This window comes from Marmota marmota, unplaced genomic scaffold (assembly GCF_001458135.2).
Source record: "Marmota marmota marmota unplaced genomic scaffold, marMar, whole genome shotgun sequence".
Lineage (NCBI taxonomy): Eukaryota > Metazoa > Chordata > Mammalia > Rodentia > Sciuridae > Marmota > Marmota marmota.
The window spans coordinates 4,854,782-4,873,497 of NW_025999913.1; the positions used below are offsets into that span (position 1 = coordinate 4,854,782).

General features: G+C 37.6%; 1 protein-coding gene across 2 annotated transcripts in view; it reads right to left on the reverse strand.

Annotated features, from left to right (window-relative positions):
* The window catches only part of Bloc1s5 (biogenesis of lysosomal organelles complex 1 subunit 5), a 40,304-nt gene extending 22,191 nt beyond the window's left edge, over positions 1-18,113 (reverse strand). For both annotated transcript variants that reach the window (XM_015493989.2, XM_015493988.2), the window contains exons 1-3: positions 17,956-18,113; positions 13,600-13,682; positions 1,012-1,141 (exon numbers count right to left, since the gene is read on the reverse strand). In XM_015493989.2, the coding sequence (XP_015349475.1) occupies positions 1,012-1,141; positions 13,600-13,682; positions 17,956-18,070 (328 nt within the window). In that variant the 5' untranslated portion in view covers positions 18,071-18,113. The remainder of the gene's footprint in view (positions 1-1,011; positions 1,142-13,599; positions 13,683-17,955) is intronic.
* Positions 18,114-18,716: the final 603 nt, after the last annotated feature.

Genomic DNA, 18,716 nt, shown 5'->3' on the forward strand with positions numbered 1-18,716 from the left:
ATTAATAACAATTGCAGTTTTCCTTTTAGCATAGTACTGGAACGTTTTTTGGGGTCTGGGTTCTGTACAAACATATAGACTTCTTGCTGTTCCACTCAAGCCAAATATGATCTCGGGAATTTACCCTTCCAACCCTCTTTTAGTATTAGAGTACATCAGCCTGGACTTAGTTCCACACAAAGCCATTTATCTCCATTATGAACCAAGGTCTCTGCTGATCTCCTTCACGGCCATTCTATTATAGGTCAGTTTTGTCCCCACCACCATCAAGGATACTTTTCCATTTTGTACTTCAGTAACCCATCATTATTTGCCAGTATATCATACCTCAAATGTTCTCAATATAAATCTGAGAAGCCTTAAGTTTATGATATACTGCTAATTTTAAAAACAGCTACTCATAAAGCTTCTCTATGTTATGATATTAAAAATACTAATAAATAATCTTTTGATCAACTATCACTCTACATTAGAATGTCACTTAATAAAGAAAAGTGATAAAATACAAACATTTATGAAAGGATTATTTTTTTGGGGGGGAAAAGAACGGAACTAAAACCTCTGATAGTCTGTTTGGAAAAAAATTTCCACTTCATATTCTAATTCCACATCATCAAACATTTTCTTACAGGTAACTTTTTAAAAATTTTTTTATTTTTAGATGGACACAATATCTTTATTTTATTTATTTATTTTTATGTAGTGCTGAGGATCGAAATTATGCCTCATGCGTGTGAGGCAAGTGCTCTACCACTGAGCCACAACACCAGCCCAGTAACTTTCTTTTTAAAAGGTAAAATTGTTTTGATTTTTTTGCATGCTAGAAGGACTGCCTTGCACACATCTTGCTTTGGAGATGCATGCTCCTAATACCAAGGCAACTTGCATTAGTCACTAGACAACCACTTTCATGTGTCCTGATTAGAAGTTTCTTCTTTTCCTTTCCCACCATAATACTTCAGAAAATAAATTTGTCATAGCATTAATTTGAAATCAAAATCAAAAACTTACATCTCTGGAGAACTTCTTTCAAGTTGTCCTGCATCGTTTCTCTGCATTTGGGAAGAGTGTGTTCATTTGTTTCATGGATCATATTCTTCAAATTTTCAAGAACTCGCATTTCTCGAAGACCACGTTTTTCCTATTAAAAGGAAGTAAATGACTAGTACTTATTGTGTCTGAAGTCTTAATAATTATTTTCTGAGCTTTCCACTCAAGTTCTGGTTGTTATGTTATTACTTACTATTGAAATTTACAGCCTTCTAATTATTTGGCAATAAATGAGGTCATAACCTGGAGGCATTTTTTTAATTATGAAAAGCTCCAAAAATTGCCATGAGTAATATTTTTATAGCAATGTTTGAAAATGGGCAAGAGAAATACTAAAAGAACAAGAGACTTAAGAGTACCACATATTTCACTAGGAAGAAATTAGACACTTTGATCCGACTTTAAATTTCATTGTGCATTACATTTTTTTACAATTTTTTTTTTACTCTCAATAATAAAAATGGGTGGTAAAAGTAATGATATGTAGATAACTCCCCTGATAGAATAGAACGAGCAGCAACAGACTGAGACTGCTGTCCTCAGAAAAGCCTGCTTGCAAGGCTGTCCTTGGCTGAGGACTGGAATCCTGACCAGTAATCAGTGTCCTTCACTGGTATAACTTTCCATAAATTATAAAACAGCTCACTGTGCCTAAACTGTTTGCACAAAGACTGCGGTTAACACTGACACCTTCCTTCTGGCGCATGGAATTCTGGTATTCGCTAGGCTGAGGATGCCTGTTTGACTAGTCCAAGTAGAAACCCTGGACACCCAGGTACTCTGAATGCACTCTGTGCGTGTTGTCACAACCTGTTGCTAGGGGAGTCAGGCACATCCGTGGAATTGGGACAGAAGTCTTGGGAGTTTCTGCCTGGTTTCCTCCAGACTTCTCTCAGCACCTCTTCCCTTTCCTGGCTTTGCTCTGGATCAACTGTAGCTGAGTCCTGTGAGCTCTTGTAATGAATCACAGCCTGGGGAGAGTCTTGGGGATCCTGCTATACCCACCCCCCAGAAAGTAGAGCTTAACTACCTTCCCCACCCAACTTGAGGGTGGGCTAGACTTAGTGACATGCTTTGAAAGAACAGACAAGGGAAAGGGGAAACCCTTCACTTTATAGGGAGGAGAAACCTAGCCAATGTGACCTCAACTGGGCCATGAAGGTTCATGCAATTAGTGGAATCATGTCCATAGCATGTAGCCCTGATGTGATGCTATGGGAAGGGGACTTCAACTCTGTGGTTTTCTTCCCTCAAATCCATAACCCCAAAAGCCTAATCATGAGAGAAAATCAGACAAACCCAGATTGGGAGGCATTCTATAGGGTACCTTGCTAGTATAAGACTATCAAGGTCAAGAAAAACAGAAAGACTGATAAACTGTCTCAGCCAAAGAAGTCTTGGGAGACATGATAATTAAATGCAAGGTGGTACCCTGGATCAGAGCCCAGAACAGAAAGAAGGCAGTAATGGAAAAACTCATGAAATCCAAATACAGTCTGGTGTTTCATTAACAGCAATGGGCCAATGTTGATTTCTTAGTTTCTTCAAATGTGGCATGGTAATATAAGACATCAGTAATGGGCAAAATTGGGTGAGAAGTATATGGGAACTCTATACTATCTCTGCAAATCCAAAATTAATACAAAACAAAAAGCTCATTAAAAAAGGGTGCTAAATTTGATTATAATAGTAAGTTCTACTACTGGGATTTTTATTTGAATCATGCTTATGAAACAGCTGTGGCCAGTTTTTCACTTTTTGTAATTTTCCCATAATGAAAAATTAAAAACTTATAAAAGTTGAGAAAGGATAATATAATGGACCCTCGTGTACTTGTCAACAAGCTTCAACAAGTCTCTACTCATGACTGATTTTGTTCCCTTTATAATACTTCACTGATTCCCCTAGAACATTTTGAAGAAAATCCTAGGTAGCGTATCATTTCACTGTAAGTATTTCAATATATCTTTGTAAAATAAAGATTCCTCTTAGGAAAAGAAATAAAGGCACATATTCTCCCCCCTCCCCCGAAAGACACACACACACATACTGTACACAAGGTCAACAATCCTTTAATATCATTAAATATCAAAGTAGTGCTCATATTCCCTCAAATGTCCTATAAATGTTCTTTCTTATCCCTCCATTTGTTTGGACCAAAACCTAAATTAAGATTCATATATTGCAACTGGTTAACATTTCTTAAGTGCTTTTTAATCTACAGATTTCTCCTCTATCATATTTTTTCCTTGCGGTTTGTTGAAATAAAGTGAGTCATTTGTTCTGCACAATTTCCCATAGTCTGTTTTTTAATGAATGAATCCCTGTGGTGTAATTTAACATACTCTGCTGTCTCTTCCCTTTCCTGTAAATTAGTAGTTAGAACTAAAGGTTCAAGCAGATTGAGGATTTTGTTTTGTTTTTTTGTTTGTATTAATTTTTCAGAGGTGGGTTATGCACTCTCAACAGGATGTTGGCATTCTGTCCTCATTTATCAGCAGGGATTCTTCTATGAAAGAGAAACTGCCCTTCCTCCACTATTTGGTTACTCTGAGGAATGTTCACATATGAAGGAAAACAAAACAACAACAACAACAAAACCACCCTTGATTTTCTCTCCCTTTATTTACCAATTTAAACAATAATGAGTTACTTCCTTAGTATTCTCTAGGGATGATTAGAAAGAGTTTTTGTTTATATACATCCTAGAGCTTATAGATTTAAGCCTACTTGGGATTTTCCAACCTATTTCAGTATTGCTCTTCAGTGATACTCAAGACTGTCCGAGCTTTGTCTAGTGGAAGTCTCTTCAAATTGGCTGTGGGAGGCTTTTTAGGGAATTCCACTATTCTTTGTCATTCTCTTTGCCTTCTGGTATAACCTGATGCTTCAGACTCATCCTATACATCTGCTCCAGAATCAGCAGTTCTCTAACCATTACACCAGCACCAAGAGACGGAATTCAGAAACTGAGCACAAGGGCTGCTGGCTGCTACCGGTTGGCCATTATTTCTAACCTTTCAGTAGACAAGGCTGGGAGCTATGTGAAAAAAAGGAAAAAAGGAAGAAAAGAAAAGAAATACCATGAGGTGATATTGACAAACAAATTCAGACTACAGAATTTTTTTCTGCCCTGTACTGCAGATTGAATCCAGTGACTACCATGGAGTTACACTCCCAGCCCTTTTTATTTTATTATTTTTTGAGACAGGATTTCCCTAAGTGGCCAAGGCTGTCCTTGAACTTGTGATGGACCCTCTTGTCTTAGCCTCCCAAGTAGTTTGGATTACAAAGTGTGCCACAGCATTCCCCAGGACTATAGAATTTCAAATTACCTTCCTCTGTTTTAACTGTTTCTTTCCAGGTTTTCAAAACACCAACCCAATTACTCATTTACCTTATCATAAATTTGATCAAATAAAAACACTAAATATTAGCATTAACAAAATGATTACTAAAAACAATTTAATATTTTTAAAAAACTTATGTGTTTTGAAAGTATATTACATTAGAAATGTATATTTAAGCCAGGCAATCCCCAGTACCAAAGAAAGAAAGAAAGAAATGTATCATCCAATCACTGTGTTTTAACATTATTAGGAATAATTTCTTTCTAAAACACAATTTGTTTCTCTACATTTAATTTGATGTTTTGAGATTGTTCCTTAAAGTTCAATTTTGATTTAAATTATGTAAAATACTTACATGGCTCCAAAACTACATCTGTGAAACAAACAAAAAATTCAAAGAAGCCTAGCTTTCATCTTTATGCTTTGTACCTTGTGTCCTCTATCACTTTCTCTTCAGGTAACTATTTTTAAAAATGTATCCAACCACTATTTTAGTGTAAGGATATATACATCCATACACATGTGTATGCATGTAAGTTGAAAATAATGTAAGTCAAAATGCACTTAATTCATCTAATCTACCAACATTCTAACTTAACACATACACTGGTGAGTACTGTTTGTTTCCTTTCATGATTGTGTAGCTGACTGGGAGCTGTGGTTTGAAGTACTGGCCACATGGTGAGAGGACTGGACCTCATGTCACAAGCCTGGGAACAGATCCAATTCAAAATATTTGAAAGATGGTTTCTACTGGCTGTGTATCACTTTTGTTCCACCATAAAGGAACATAAAGGTGAAAAATCTAAATTGAACTACTTAAAGTTGGAGACTGTATTTTTAAGTCAGCATTTTTGTTTTCATGGTTATGTATATACCAATTCTTTATGCAATAACCTTGTATATAATACCTCCACTTTTTCAGCAATAGTTTATTTGTTCTCTACATAAAGAATATATTAGGTGACCATCTTTTCTTTCTCTAGTCTTTCCTTATTCCTCAGGATCTAATTTGAAATACTGTCTATTATGGGTTGGGCCTTAAATGTCTTCCCACAAGCTCATGTGTTGAAGCCTGATCTCCAGCTACTGGAAGGTGGTGGAAACTAGGTGATGGGGCCTTGCTGGTCACTGGGATGTGCCTTTGAAAAGTATTTTTTCCCAGCCCCTATCTGTCCCTTTCCCTTTGTTCCCTGGTGGATAGGAGGTGAGGAACTCTGTACCACCATGTGCTGGCTTCCATGACATTCTGTCTTAACACAGGCTCAGAACCAAAAGAACCAAGTGACCGTGGACTAAAACCTCTGAAATAGTAAGCCAAAATAAAGCTTCCCTTTAAATTGTTTTTCTCAGGTATTTTTTTTTCCCACAGTGACAGGAAGTTGACTAATACAGTATCTTTTTATTTTCAGTTAATATTTATGAGGCAACCAGCAAGGGAATCCTGCTTTTCATACACCTTCCCATCTCCTTCCATTTGCTGATAATTATGCTGCGTCTTCACTGTTAGAACACGGAGCCACTGCATGTCACACTGTTCTTCTTCTACACTGTTCAGTCTTAATTCTTTAGCTCAACATATCTTTAATGCTTACTAATTCACTTTTTAAAAATATTTTTTAGTTGCCAGTGGATTTTTTACTTTATTGGTTTATTCATATGTGGTGCTGAGGATTGAACCCAGGGCCTCACACGTGCCAGGCAAGCGATCTACCACTGAGCCACAACCCTTACCAATTCATTTTACGAGGGAGTCTCTCCAAACATTTTTGTTGTCTGAAATTCACTCTGTTGGAAATGCTCATTTGAACAGTATTTCCAGAGTCCTGCAGACTTTCACAGTGTGTCTGTGGTCCTTATGTCTAGGAATCATTTTGGCTAAATATAAAACCCCCTATTGTTACTCCACTGTCTTCTAGCACAACACAGATAAATCTGTTAACGATCTGATTTTCTTCCTCTCATAAGGGACTTAGCCACTTTGTCTGGATGCCCAGGGGATTTTTTTTTTTTTCCCCTATAAAACCCAACAGTTTTATCTGCAAATGTCTCTGTGTTGGTTATACCAGGTTAATCTTCACATAAAGCAGTGTGCCCTTCAATACAATTCCAATAGTATTGTTAATATGGGAAAGTTTTCTTGAATTCTTGTTTTTACATTTGTCCTTTACATTGCTTTGGTTTTCTTGTTTAGGAGCTCATTATCACACATAATCTTTGATGGTCTGTATTTATCATCAATGAACATTCTTTCCTTTTGAGTCTTTATCTCTTCATCCCTGTCTCTTCGATTTTAAACCTATTTTCAGTTTCACATAAGGACTAGCCATTTTATTCAGTCTTGTCTTCTTTTTCATTTAGTTTTCAATTCTAAAATACTTCTAAAATTTTCTTTTTCCTGAATTCGTTCATCTCATCTTTTATTTCCCATTTCTATTCTATGCAATCATTTGGATAGAATTTTTCTGACTTATGTCATCATTCTCTCCTCACTTCCCAAATTTTCTTATGTTCTCTAAGCTCATTTTGAAGTATTAGCTTATAGCTTTTTATCTTTCAGGGTAGTTATTTTTCTTATTTTATTTTCTTGAGGGATACTATTCTGCTCTTTTATCTTCTAATAAATTTCTATGGAATTTGACTTCTGTGCAGGTTTAACTGAAGTTAGGTTTCCTCCATTTTTAGAAGGAAGTTCAGCCGAATTTCAAATTGTAGAACTTACCTCTTAAAAAGCCTCTATTTTTCAGCTGCTACTAACAACTACACACCTTCTTACTGATATACCTAGGTATTCAATAACTATTCAAGAAAGCACTAAGTGTATGGGGTTTGCTAAAAACTACACTGGGATTTGAATAGCACTATTTCATTTGTATTTCATAAAACTCATAGACTAACATGTATCTCTCCTCAGCATCATGAGAAAGGCCAGCTAGAAAGGTAATGGCACAGAGGACAACACCTTGACTCATAGGATTCCACCTGAAAGGAAGACCTTTCTGAACTTCTGTCCATAATTTTTGCAGAAAATCAGGAGCAAGACAGTCAACTCTCCTTAAACACTAATGAAAATACAAGAGCTCACACTACCAAGTACTTCAATAATTTAAGTAATGCTGCCACCATGTGGCACTTATTTCCTTCTTCTACAAATAAGATTTAATCAAGGAAAAGAAAACTGTTGCCATATGCATTAAATCTTTTAAATATATAAACAATTTTAGTTTTAAATGCTAGCCAACTTTTCTTAAAGTGAACTATATTTAAGTGGCAGAAGGAAGATGAAACTTCCAGGAAGTACTGATACCCCTGCTTCATCACCTTATCCTGTACCCCAGGACACTCTGAACAAAGGACATTTTTATTAAATATAGGATATTATTGTTGGGGCCAAAATAGTTTAAAAAATGTGTAAATACTGCAGATATATATTCAAACCTGAAGCCTCTCAGCTTTTCCCTTCTAATTTTAGAGGAAATGTGCGAAGATAACAAAAGAAAAGGGAGCTGAGCCCCATATGCAGAACAATTTCTATGCTGCACTAAGCCTGGGAAAGACCAACTGGGGTGGCAATTGTGTGAAAAGCCCAGATCAAGTACTCTTTAATGGGATTGTGGCTCAGCGGTAGAGTGCTCACCTAGCATGGGCGGGAACCGGGTTCGATTCTCAGCACCACATAAAAATAAAGGCATTTTGGGCTGGGGATGTGGCTCAAGCGCTAACGCACTTGCCTGGCATGCGCAGGGCGCTGGGTTCGATCCTCAGCACCACATAAAATAAAGATGTTGTGTCCACCGAAAACTGAAAAATAAATATTAAAAAAAATTCTCTCTCTCTCTCGGAAAAAAAAGGCATTGTGTTGTGTCCACCTATACCTAAAAAATAAATATTTAAAAAAGGAAGAAGAAGAAGAAGAGCACTCAAACACAGCTGACCAGGAACTTCAGAGCCCTTCAAGATCATTCCTTAATGACAGAGACCCTTCTTCAAAGCAATACGAGAATGCTCTTACATACAGGATACAAATGTATTTTTGGGTCCTGACATTATGTCTTACAAAATAAAAAAATTTTTTTTTTGTTTTACTCTATAGAATAAGCTTTTCACATCACAGCCAATGTGAAAATTTTATTCTTCAGTAAACATTTTCTAAGACAATGCTTATGCCAATAGTTCAGGTAAACCATGTTTTCCCTTGAGATATTAAAGACTGGACCTAAACTCACTTAAGTTATTGCAAATTCTGAATTAACACATTTTTGTTTGCTTGTACTTATTACAATCTTTTTCTTTTTTTTAATTCTTTTTTTGTAGTTGTAGATGGACAGAATGTCTTTATTTTATTCGTTTATTTTTATGTGGTGCTGAGGATGGAACCCAGTGCCTCATGCATGCTAGGCAAGCACTCTACCACTGAGCTATAGCCCCAGCCCTACAATCTTTTTCTTAATAGTTAGAAACATTTGTCTAACATCTATATACCAAGGATTTTTTAGATGACAGATCATTAAATCCTCATAAAAACTAAAAAGTTCTGTAGTGTATATTATTGTTCTCATTTTAATGACAAGGAAAATGATTCTTATAAACCAAGTAATCATAACTACCTGGATGCCAGGATTTGAATCTGGACACGTCAAGTTCTAAGGCCTATATTCTTCCTACCCTTCTATAGTGCCTCCTCTTCAAAAAGATTTTGAAGGACTTATTAGTGCAGAGTGCAGGTGTTATGGTTTGGATGAGGAATGTCCCCCAAAGGCTCATATATTGAAGGCTTGATTCCCAATGCAACAAGGTTCAGAGATGTGTCTCTAAGTATATACTAAGTAGGTTGAGAGGGCTCTGACTTCAGTGGATTAATCTATTGACGGATTCATAGGTGATGAGTTTCTGGGGGAGGTGGTGGAAACTTCAGGAGGTAAGGCCTAGCTGGAGGAAGTAACAGGTTACTGGGCATGCCCTGAAAGTGTATATCTTATCCATGGCCTCCCCCGATCCCAGCCCCAGGGCCCCTCTCTCTGCTTCCCAGTGGCCATAAGGTGAGCAGTTTTACTCTGCCTTACTTTAGGCCTAAAATAATGGAACCAGCCAACTATGGACTGGAACCTCTGAAATCGTTGAGTTTAAATAAATCTTTCTTCCTTCAAGTTTTTTTTCTAATTGATTTTTAAAAAATAAATGATAGCAGAATGCATTACAACTCTTATTACACCCATACAGCACAATTTTTCATATCTCTGGTTGTATATAAAATATGTTGACACCAATTTGTTTCTTCATACATATACTTTGGATAATGATGTCCATCACATTCTACCATCCTTGCTAACCCCCTGCCCCCTCCTTTTCCCTCCCACCCCTTTGCCCTATCTAGAGTTCATCTATTCCTCCCATGCTCCCACTCCCTACCGTACTATGTTGTTTTTCTCAGGTATTTTGTCACAGTGAGGAAAAGCTCACATAGCAGATAATGCATCTCTTCTCAAAAACATGCCTATTTTCTCTTGGCCAGCTATCTTCCAGCTCAGTTAAACAGGTGATGGCTTCAACAAGAAGCCATCTTGAATACAACATATTTCAAAGCATATATAAGGTATGTTTTGAGGTAAACTTAAACATTTCTTTCCTCTTCCATTCAAGACTCAAAGTTTTATTTTTATAGTGTTTTTACAGTCCTATTTTACACTAATATAGAACATGAAAAGAAGTATAATGACACTTGTATCTTAAGGACAACTCAGACACTAATCAATTAACTTTTCGACTTTATTTTTTGCTCTCCAACTTTGGGCTCAGTCTCTATGAGATGAAGGGTTTAGATTAGAGAAAAACAACCTAATTCCAAAATTCTATTTTTCTTTTAATATAAATATAAATTGGACCTTCAGAGGTATATTTATAAATATTGTTTTAATAAAAACTATTCAGGGGCTGGGGATGTGGCTCAAGTGGTAGCGCGCTCGCCTGGCATGCGTGCGGCACTGGGTTCAATCCTCAGCACCACATACAAATAAAGATGTTGTGTCCGCCGAAAACTAAAAATAAATATTAAAATATTTAAAAAAATAAAAACTATTCAGTATTACAAATTGACCAGATTAACAAAAAGATGACTCATAAGAAAGGGCATATTAAATGTCAAGAAAACCCAAATTTAAATCCAAGCTCTGTTGCTTGTTCTTTTAAATCATATTAAGCACCTACAATGTGCCAGGTATTTTTAAGCATTTTGAACACAAGAATATGAAAGATAAGCCCCTACTATTATGGTACTTACATTCTAGTGAGAGAAGACAGGCAATAAATAGTAAATAAAAACAATAAGTGCTTGTGGCAGACAAAATTTTAAATGGTCCCTAGATCCCCACTCTTAAGGCACATACACTTTCTCCCGGTTAACTCAATCAAACTCTAGTGCTATGGTGAAGGGATTCTGAAGGTGTAATTAAAATCTCAAATCAGGTGACTTTAAGAAAGACAGATTACCTTCAGTGTGCCTGTCTTGCCAGGTGAGTCGTTAACTGGGACTGAGCTCTTCCTGGCCAGAAAGATTTGAAGCATGAGAGGAATTTTCTGAGGGGGGAGCTCTTCACTTTTGGCTTTGTTGATGGGAGGGGGTCATGTAGCAAGGGTTATAAGTGTCCTCTGGAAGCTGAGGAACTGAGTCCCTCTATAATCATGTCAGTCTGGAAAAGAACTCTGAACCCAAAATGAGAACACAGCCTGGCTACTACCTTGATTTTAGCTTTGTGAGAACCTGAGCTGAGGTCCTAGCCATGCTGTGACCACATTTCTGACCTGGAGAACTCTGAGCTAATTAATGGGTATTGTTTATTAGCTCCAACTTTGGGCTCAGTCTCTATGAGGTGAAAGGTTTAAATTAGCAAAAACAACCTAATTCCAAATGCTATTTTTCTTTTAATATAAATTGGATCTTTAAAGGCATATTTATAAATTTTGTTTTAATAAAAACTATTCAGTATTTCAAATTGAAATAAGCTACTAAACTTCTGGTAATTTGTTACATGGCATTAGAAAACAAGAATAGCATCACAGTGGGTGAGAGGATAGAATGCCTTAAGGACTGCTGTGAATTAAGGGACCAAGTGACATTTAATCTTTAACCTAAACAAAAAATAGCAAGCTGTACAAAAAATGGAGAGGAGCATTTAGGAAAGATGAAATTGTGGGAGCAAAGACATCAAGATGTGTTAAAGAAAGAAAGAACGTGGCGGAAGCACAGTAAATGCATAGCTATGTGTAACAAGGTATGAAAGACAACTCGGAGTCTGTGATCACCCAGGATTTTTAAGCACAGCTAAGGAGCTAGATTTACTCTAAGTGTGAAGAGAGGACCTGGGTGCCAGACATAGACCCATTTGACTAGTGTGTGAAAAACATTCCACTCAGGTTGAAAGCAGGAAAATCAGGCAGAAGCCTATGGCAGGTGTCAGGGGACAGTTGGTGGTGGGCTGGATAACAGTAGGGGCAGTGGGAAGAGGGCTAAGTAGGAAGAGTTAAGGTATGTTTTGGAGGTAAACTTGATCATGTAGTTGCTGATTCAACTATAATTCTCACATTTGAGTATAACTAAATCCACAATTCCTATCTGAAACATTCAATGCAATTCTTAAAACATATTTATACAACACACTGTAAAGGAACATAGCAAGTTTCCATAGAAATTTCTATTATGTTCTCACAAAGAATTGGTGACAATCTTTACACAGCATATAAAGAATAGTCTCAAGATAGCTTTCGGTGTGTCCTACCTATTCTTTTCCTATAAGGACAATGAAAATAACTGATGGTTATTCCTAGGTACCACACAATATTCTAAGATACACACATGCACACACATGTGTACAGACATACACACTCACACATCTTTAATCTTCATTATCTTGTGAAGAAACAAGGAAATGACAGTTTTTGAGTTAGTCTGCTGAACTAAAAAATGTTTGTCTAATGCTACAGCTCAATCTATCTTGAGTGCTCAGTAACACAGGCTTCCTGTAGTTTTAAGGGTTTATTAAAGAGTCTTGGCTTTTGGCAGATTTAGACACCCTACTTGGTTGAAGTCTCATTTGAAAAGAGAACCCCAATATACACAGAGTCACAAAATAGTGTAATGCCATTTATCATCTGCCCAACAGTAGCTTGGGAAGTTATTATCTAACGTACAATGAGTCAATTACACACGTGCAAAACTAAGAAGAACAAGACAGCATATTGCTGGTAGTCAAATGCAAGGTGAACAGTGGCAGGTGGAAAAGCTTGGACTTCACCCTGCAGCTAACAAATACTTATCAAAGGCTTTTAAAAAGTAAAATAATGTTAGATCACTGTAGTAGCAAGGCAAAATCTTGATCTGACTTGGTTGAGATAACAGGCACACCAGTCAGAAGGAACTGGAATTCTAGATGCAGTAACATCTAAAAGACCTGCCCACTGGATATGGGCCCTCAAGGGAATTTGTGATTTCAACTTAAGTGTGTCAGTGAGTGCTGATGCCCCAACCGAGGAGAAAAAAAAAAAAGAATTCTCTATAGAAAGTTTCTTTCTAGAAAAAAAATTTTTTTTGGTACTGAAGATTGAACCCAGAGGTGCTTTACCACTGAGCTACATCCCTAGCCCTTTTTATTCTGAGACAAGGTCTTGGTAAGTTGCTTAGGGCCTCACTAAGTTGCTGAGGCTGTGATTCTTCTGCCTCAGCCTCCAGAGTCACTGCGATTACAAGTGTGCACTATCACGCCTGGCTATAAAAAATTTTTCATTTTCTATAAAACAAGCCTGGAAAATTCAGACCCATCAAGCCCTAAAATTTCTTTTTTGGCTATATTTCATTTTATAGATAAAACCCCTGCAAGCCATTGGCATTAAATACCTTAGAATAAGCACTAGAACTTGAACCTGAGTCTCTTGCTATCTGGTCTTGTACTCATCAAAGTACAAAAGTAAGTTTTGGGGACTGGGTATATAGATTAATGGTAGCCTAGCATGCACCGGGCCCTGGGTTCAATCCCTAGCACTCTCTTTTCCCACCAAAATATTTTCACCTCTTTGTACATAATAATAATAATTTCTACTCAGTATATTTTCTAAGCCTCTGAAATAAAACCAGAGGAATTTCCTTTCTGTATAGTATTATGTTAATGATTAGAGTAGTATTTTTACAAAATAAGCTTTTGATACTCACTTCAAATTCTTTTACAAAATAACGAGTTTCACCTTGAATAACTGGTCTGTGATCCAAAAGCCTTGAATGAATTTCTCCAAGATCTAAAAAAGATAAAATAAAATTTTGGGTTAATCCATGGTAAATGATGTAATCTCTAGCTTGTTTTATTCTTCCCCTTCCCCACAAATAGATGAGAAAGTAGGTTAAAAATCCATTTCTGACCTTGTATTAGGAGAAAATCTCATCCACTGCCAGTTGGTACAAAATTGGTACAACTACTTTTAAAAGCAACTTGGCAATATCTAATAAAATTGAAGACATATGCATCTAACAATTTCATGCCAAGATATACATTCAAGAAAAAAATCTTGCGAAAATGAATAATCCATCTGTAATTATTTACTATGCATAGGTATACTATCAAAAGAAAAATTAAAGAGAGCATCCTAAAAACATTCACACAGTGGGATACTACAAATCAAGTAAAAAATGAATAAGTTACACATAACAACATGGATAAATCTCACTGACATAATGTTGAACAAAAAGCAAGTTTCAGAAGGATTAAATGCATTTACCCAAACTTTAAAAATATGTAAAATAATACTTCAGACACACAGAAGCAATAAAAATAAAAGACATGCAGAAGAATGATAAACACTAAATTCAGGATAGTGGTAACCTTTTCAGAGGGGGAAGTCAATGAATGTAATTAGAGAGGGGTGCACAGTGGGTCTTTTAATGATTTATTAAGGTGGGTGGTGAGTGTTCATTATAAGTATCTTTACTTTTTGGAAGGTTTGAAAAAGTCATAGTTAAGTAAGAAAGTTCTGAAGTTTCAAAGATTTTGGTGAGCCTACTCATTCTTCTTAGTAACAAATAGTTTAAGATGTAAACCACAAAATTCCTGGAGAAACTGAATATTCCAAATAAAAATATGTATCATCATATTCATTTATCAGGTTAATTAGTATAGCTCTCACCTCAAACATTCAAAATCTTCTCAATTGGCTTTTCTGAAATATTCAATAGTTGTCAATTATAGTTATCCTACTGTGCTACACGACGCTAGAAGTTAGTCCTAATGTCCAATTGTATCCCTGTACTTGTTACTTGCTAATCGTTCTCTACCTTTGGAAGTCATTTTAAACAGAGAAAGCACCAATGAAAAGTCTCAAAATGTGAAAAATAAGGCACTAGCCAGAAAGTGGAAAAAGAGACTTGCTTACAATATGACTACTGAGATAAAAAGTAGAGCATCACTTTGACCTCAGCTGGGAAACGTGCAAATCAGATGACTCAAACTCTGACATTGCAGATGAACTTGAAATCACCACCAATATTGATTTTGGAGTTACAAGTTTGTTTTAGCAATTAAGTGAATTCAATGAGGATGGCTGTAAGTAACTAAATACTATATTTAAAAAACAAATCCAACCACATGGCTCTTTATCATTGTTCTATAATTTCCTACTATTCAAGAAAAATCTCATTTTCCTTAAAAATGTAAGAAATCCTCTATGGTATGATTTCCCCTAGCCTCACCCCTCAGTCACACTGAAGTAGTATCTGTAGTTCCCAAATACACCAGCCTGTTTCAGAACTCCATGCATGGCTCATGCTGTTCCAAACTAAGTCCCAAACACTAATCCTCTTTCTTCTCAACCCCCCAACACTGCATTCTTTAAGACCCAGACCAGACACTCATCTTCCAGCAGCCTCCGCAGTTTCCCAGTCCTCTCTTCCTACTCCCAACCAATTGCTGGCAACTCTCACAGACCCAGGGCATAATATCTATTTACATATTCACTAGAATCCAGCAATAATATTCAACAAATAGCTGTTTATACCTGATAGTCTTAAAATGAGATGGACTAAAAATTGTTTTCAAGATGAAAAGGTCCCACGAGAGAAATCAAGAGGGTGGAGTGGATAGATAGCTAAGTGGTGAAGTGCTTGCTTAGCATATGCAAGGCCCAGAGTTCTATACCTATCACTGCAAAAAAATGGAGTGGGGTGTTCCTTGGAAATTTTTTTTTCTTCTCTCAACTTTTATTTATTTATTTGTTTATTTTTGTGGTGCAGGTGATTGAACCCAGGGCCTTGTGCATGTGAGGCAAGCACTCTATCAACTGAACTATATCCCCCGTCCTCAACTTTTATTTTTTATCTTTTATCCCCTGGTTTTATTTGGGTATCAATTGACAACAAAAGTTATATACATTTAAGGTATAAGAAAGTGATGATTTGATACACATACATTGTGAAATGATTACCACACTTAAGCTAATTAACACATTCACTGCTTCATACGTATAATTACTATTTTCCCCCAAAGGAGAGAGTACTTATGATTTATTGTCTTAGCAAGTTTCAAGAACACCATACAGGACTGAATTATCTTTTTTTTTTTTTTTTTTTTTTTTGGTTCTGGGAGTTGAACTCAGGGGCATTTAACCAGAGCCACATCTCCAGCCCTTTACTGTATTTTATTTATAGACAGAGTAGCACTGAGTTGCCAAGTGCCTGGTTAGTTGCTGAAGTTAGCTCTGAACTTAAGATCCTCCTGCCTCAGCCTCCTGAGCTGCTCTCAGATTACAGGTGTGCCCACCAGGCCCTGCTGAATTACCTTTTTAACAAAAAAAGTACTGCCAGGCACCGAGGTGCACACCTGTAATCCCAGTGGATCGGGAGGCTGAGTCAGGAGGATCACAAGTTCAAAGCCAGACTCAGCAACTTAGCTAGGCCCTGTCTCAAAATGAATAATAAAAAGGGTTAGGGATGTGGCTCAGTGGTTAAGCACCCCTGGCTTCAATCCCTAGTACCAAAAATAAATAAATAAATACAAATAAAAAAAGCACTACCTCAAAGTTTAAAAACTTCTGTACTATACATCAAAGTAGACACAATCAACAAAATGAAGAACAACTGACAATATGGGACAAAATATCTGCAAACTGCTTTTCAAGGGAGTTAAGATCCAGAATACATAAAGAACTACAACTCAATAACAATAATGAAACTAACTTAATTAAAAATGAGCAAAGGACTTGAATAGACATCTCTCTAAAGAAGATACATAAATGGCAAACAAGTACATGAAAACATGCCTATGATCACTAAATATTACGGAAATGCAAACCAAAACCCCAATGAAATACCATCTTACACCTATCAGGCGTCTACTACCAAAGATAGAGTAACGAGTGTTGGTGAAGACATGAAGAAATCAGAAGCCTTGTGCTGGTGAAAAGGTAAAACACATGAAACACAGTATGTCAGTTCGCCAAAAAATCGACAATAGAATTACCATAAGATCCAGCGATTCCACTTTTGGATATAAATCTCAAAGTACTGAAAGCAGAGCCTCAAAAAGACATGTACATTCATGTTCACAGCAGTATTACTCACAATCACCAAAGATGAAAGCTACCCAAGCGTTCAGACAGATGCATAAAGTATGGTATATACATACAAAGGGCTAATATTCAGCCTTAAAACAAAAATTATGATATGTGCTACAACATGGATGAACAATGAGGATATCTGTAAGTGAAAAAGTCAGTCACAAATGTACAAATACCTTATGATTCCACTCATACGAGTTAGACAAATTCAGACAGAAAGTAGTAGGATGGTGGTTGACAGATGCTGGAGAAGAGGAGAGGGGGAAATGGAAGTTACTATTAAATAGATACAAAGTTTCAATTTTACAAGGTGAAAAGAGTTCTCTGGATGTCTAGTGGTGATGGTAGCACAACAATGTAAAGTTACTGAATTATACACTCTAAAACTGTGAGGATGATAAAATTCGTTCTTTATTTTATCATCATAAAACAACTGAAAGTCATATTTCACTGATTGCACACAAATATCATTTGACCCTAAGCCCTGTGCAACCCTTCCTCGGGACGCTTTCGTATGTCATTTACTCCTGGCATGACCCAGGAGCAGACAGGGTCGGTAAAGGGAATAACCCGACTCCTAAAACAACTCCTAAGTGATTGCCTGGGAACCCAAACTCTTCCCAACTCCCAGGTCGGTGCCCTCTGCGTTACAGGTCGGTGTGAGACTCTCCACAATAACGCTGCCCTTCTTTGGGTTGCTGAGCTTGGGGAAGAGACAGAAGGCAGGCCTGGTGGCTAAGGGCTTTGGAAGGAAAGCGAGGAAGGACGAGCAAGTGGGTTGGCTGGATTCGGGGAGGCGGCTGGCTGGGAGAAAACGCGGCGACCAACCACTGCTCACTCCAGCCCGCCCCGCTCAAACGCACGCGCGCCCGCCCGGAGCTGGGCTCGGCCCGGGTCAGAGGGCGCAGTCTGGGAGGCGGGCTGCCTTGGGATCCGTCCCAGGGTCGAAAGCCCTGCCACTGCGTACCCTTGATAATGAGGTGTGCTGAGCCCGCAGTCCCCAGCGAGTCCCTCTTCTTGCCGCCGCCACCGCCGGGGGCGACCTCACAACCCACAAGGGTCTCTGTCCCTCCGCCACTCATCCCGACTGGCTCCGCCTACTTCGCTGCGCCTGCGCAAAACCATATGGTCCGCTTAGGAAGAGCGCGTAGGTGTTTTCGTCATCAAAAGGCGTCGGAGTTGCGTCTACTCAGTGGGCGGTTCCAAAAAGGGGCCTGGAAGCGTAGCTAGGGATGTACTGGCAGTAACGGGTGCCGCCATGTTGGACTAGGGCATATGCTTCTGGAATAGAAGGTGCCTGAAAGTTTGAGCGGAAAACTCTATTATCCCTCCCTGAAATCGCTGGGACTCGTTGTGTGTCAGGGACAGTGGTGTGCACTTACGGCCTAATTCTAATAGTAGTATATTTCTATATTATTATCTACCACCAATTTTTAGAAAACATTTTGGCATGCGCTGTCACATTTGGTAGGCATTCGGGGAAACCCCTACAATTTATAACAAACGAAGTAACAGGGTTAGAGGTTAAGAGACTTGCACAAGTTCCTTGTCAGACTCACTTATGCCCATGTGAAAAAAATTCTCTGGCTTTTGTATTTACAAAATTGCAACCATTTTTTTTTTAAACGGAGTAAGATAAAATATATATAATTATGGAAGGGACTGGTTTGCAAGGCTTCTTTGAATTGATGTAGTGAAGAGAAAACCACAGGATTGCCATGTGCCTAT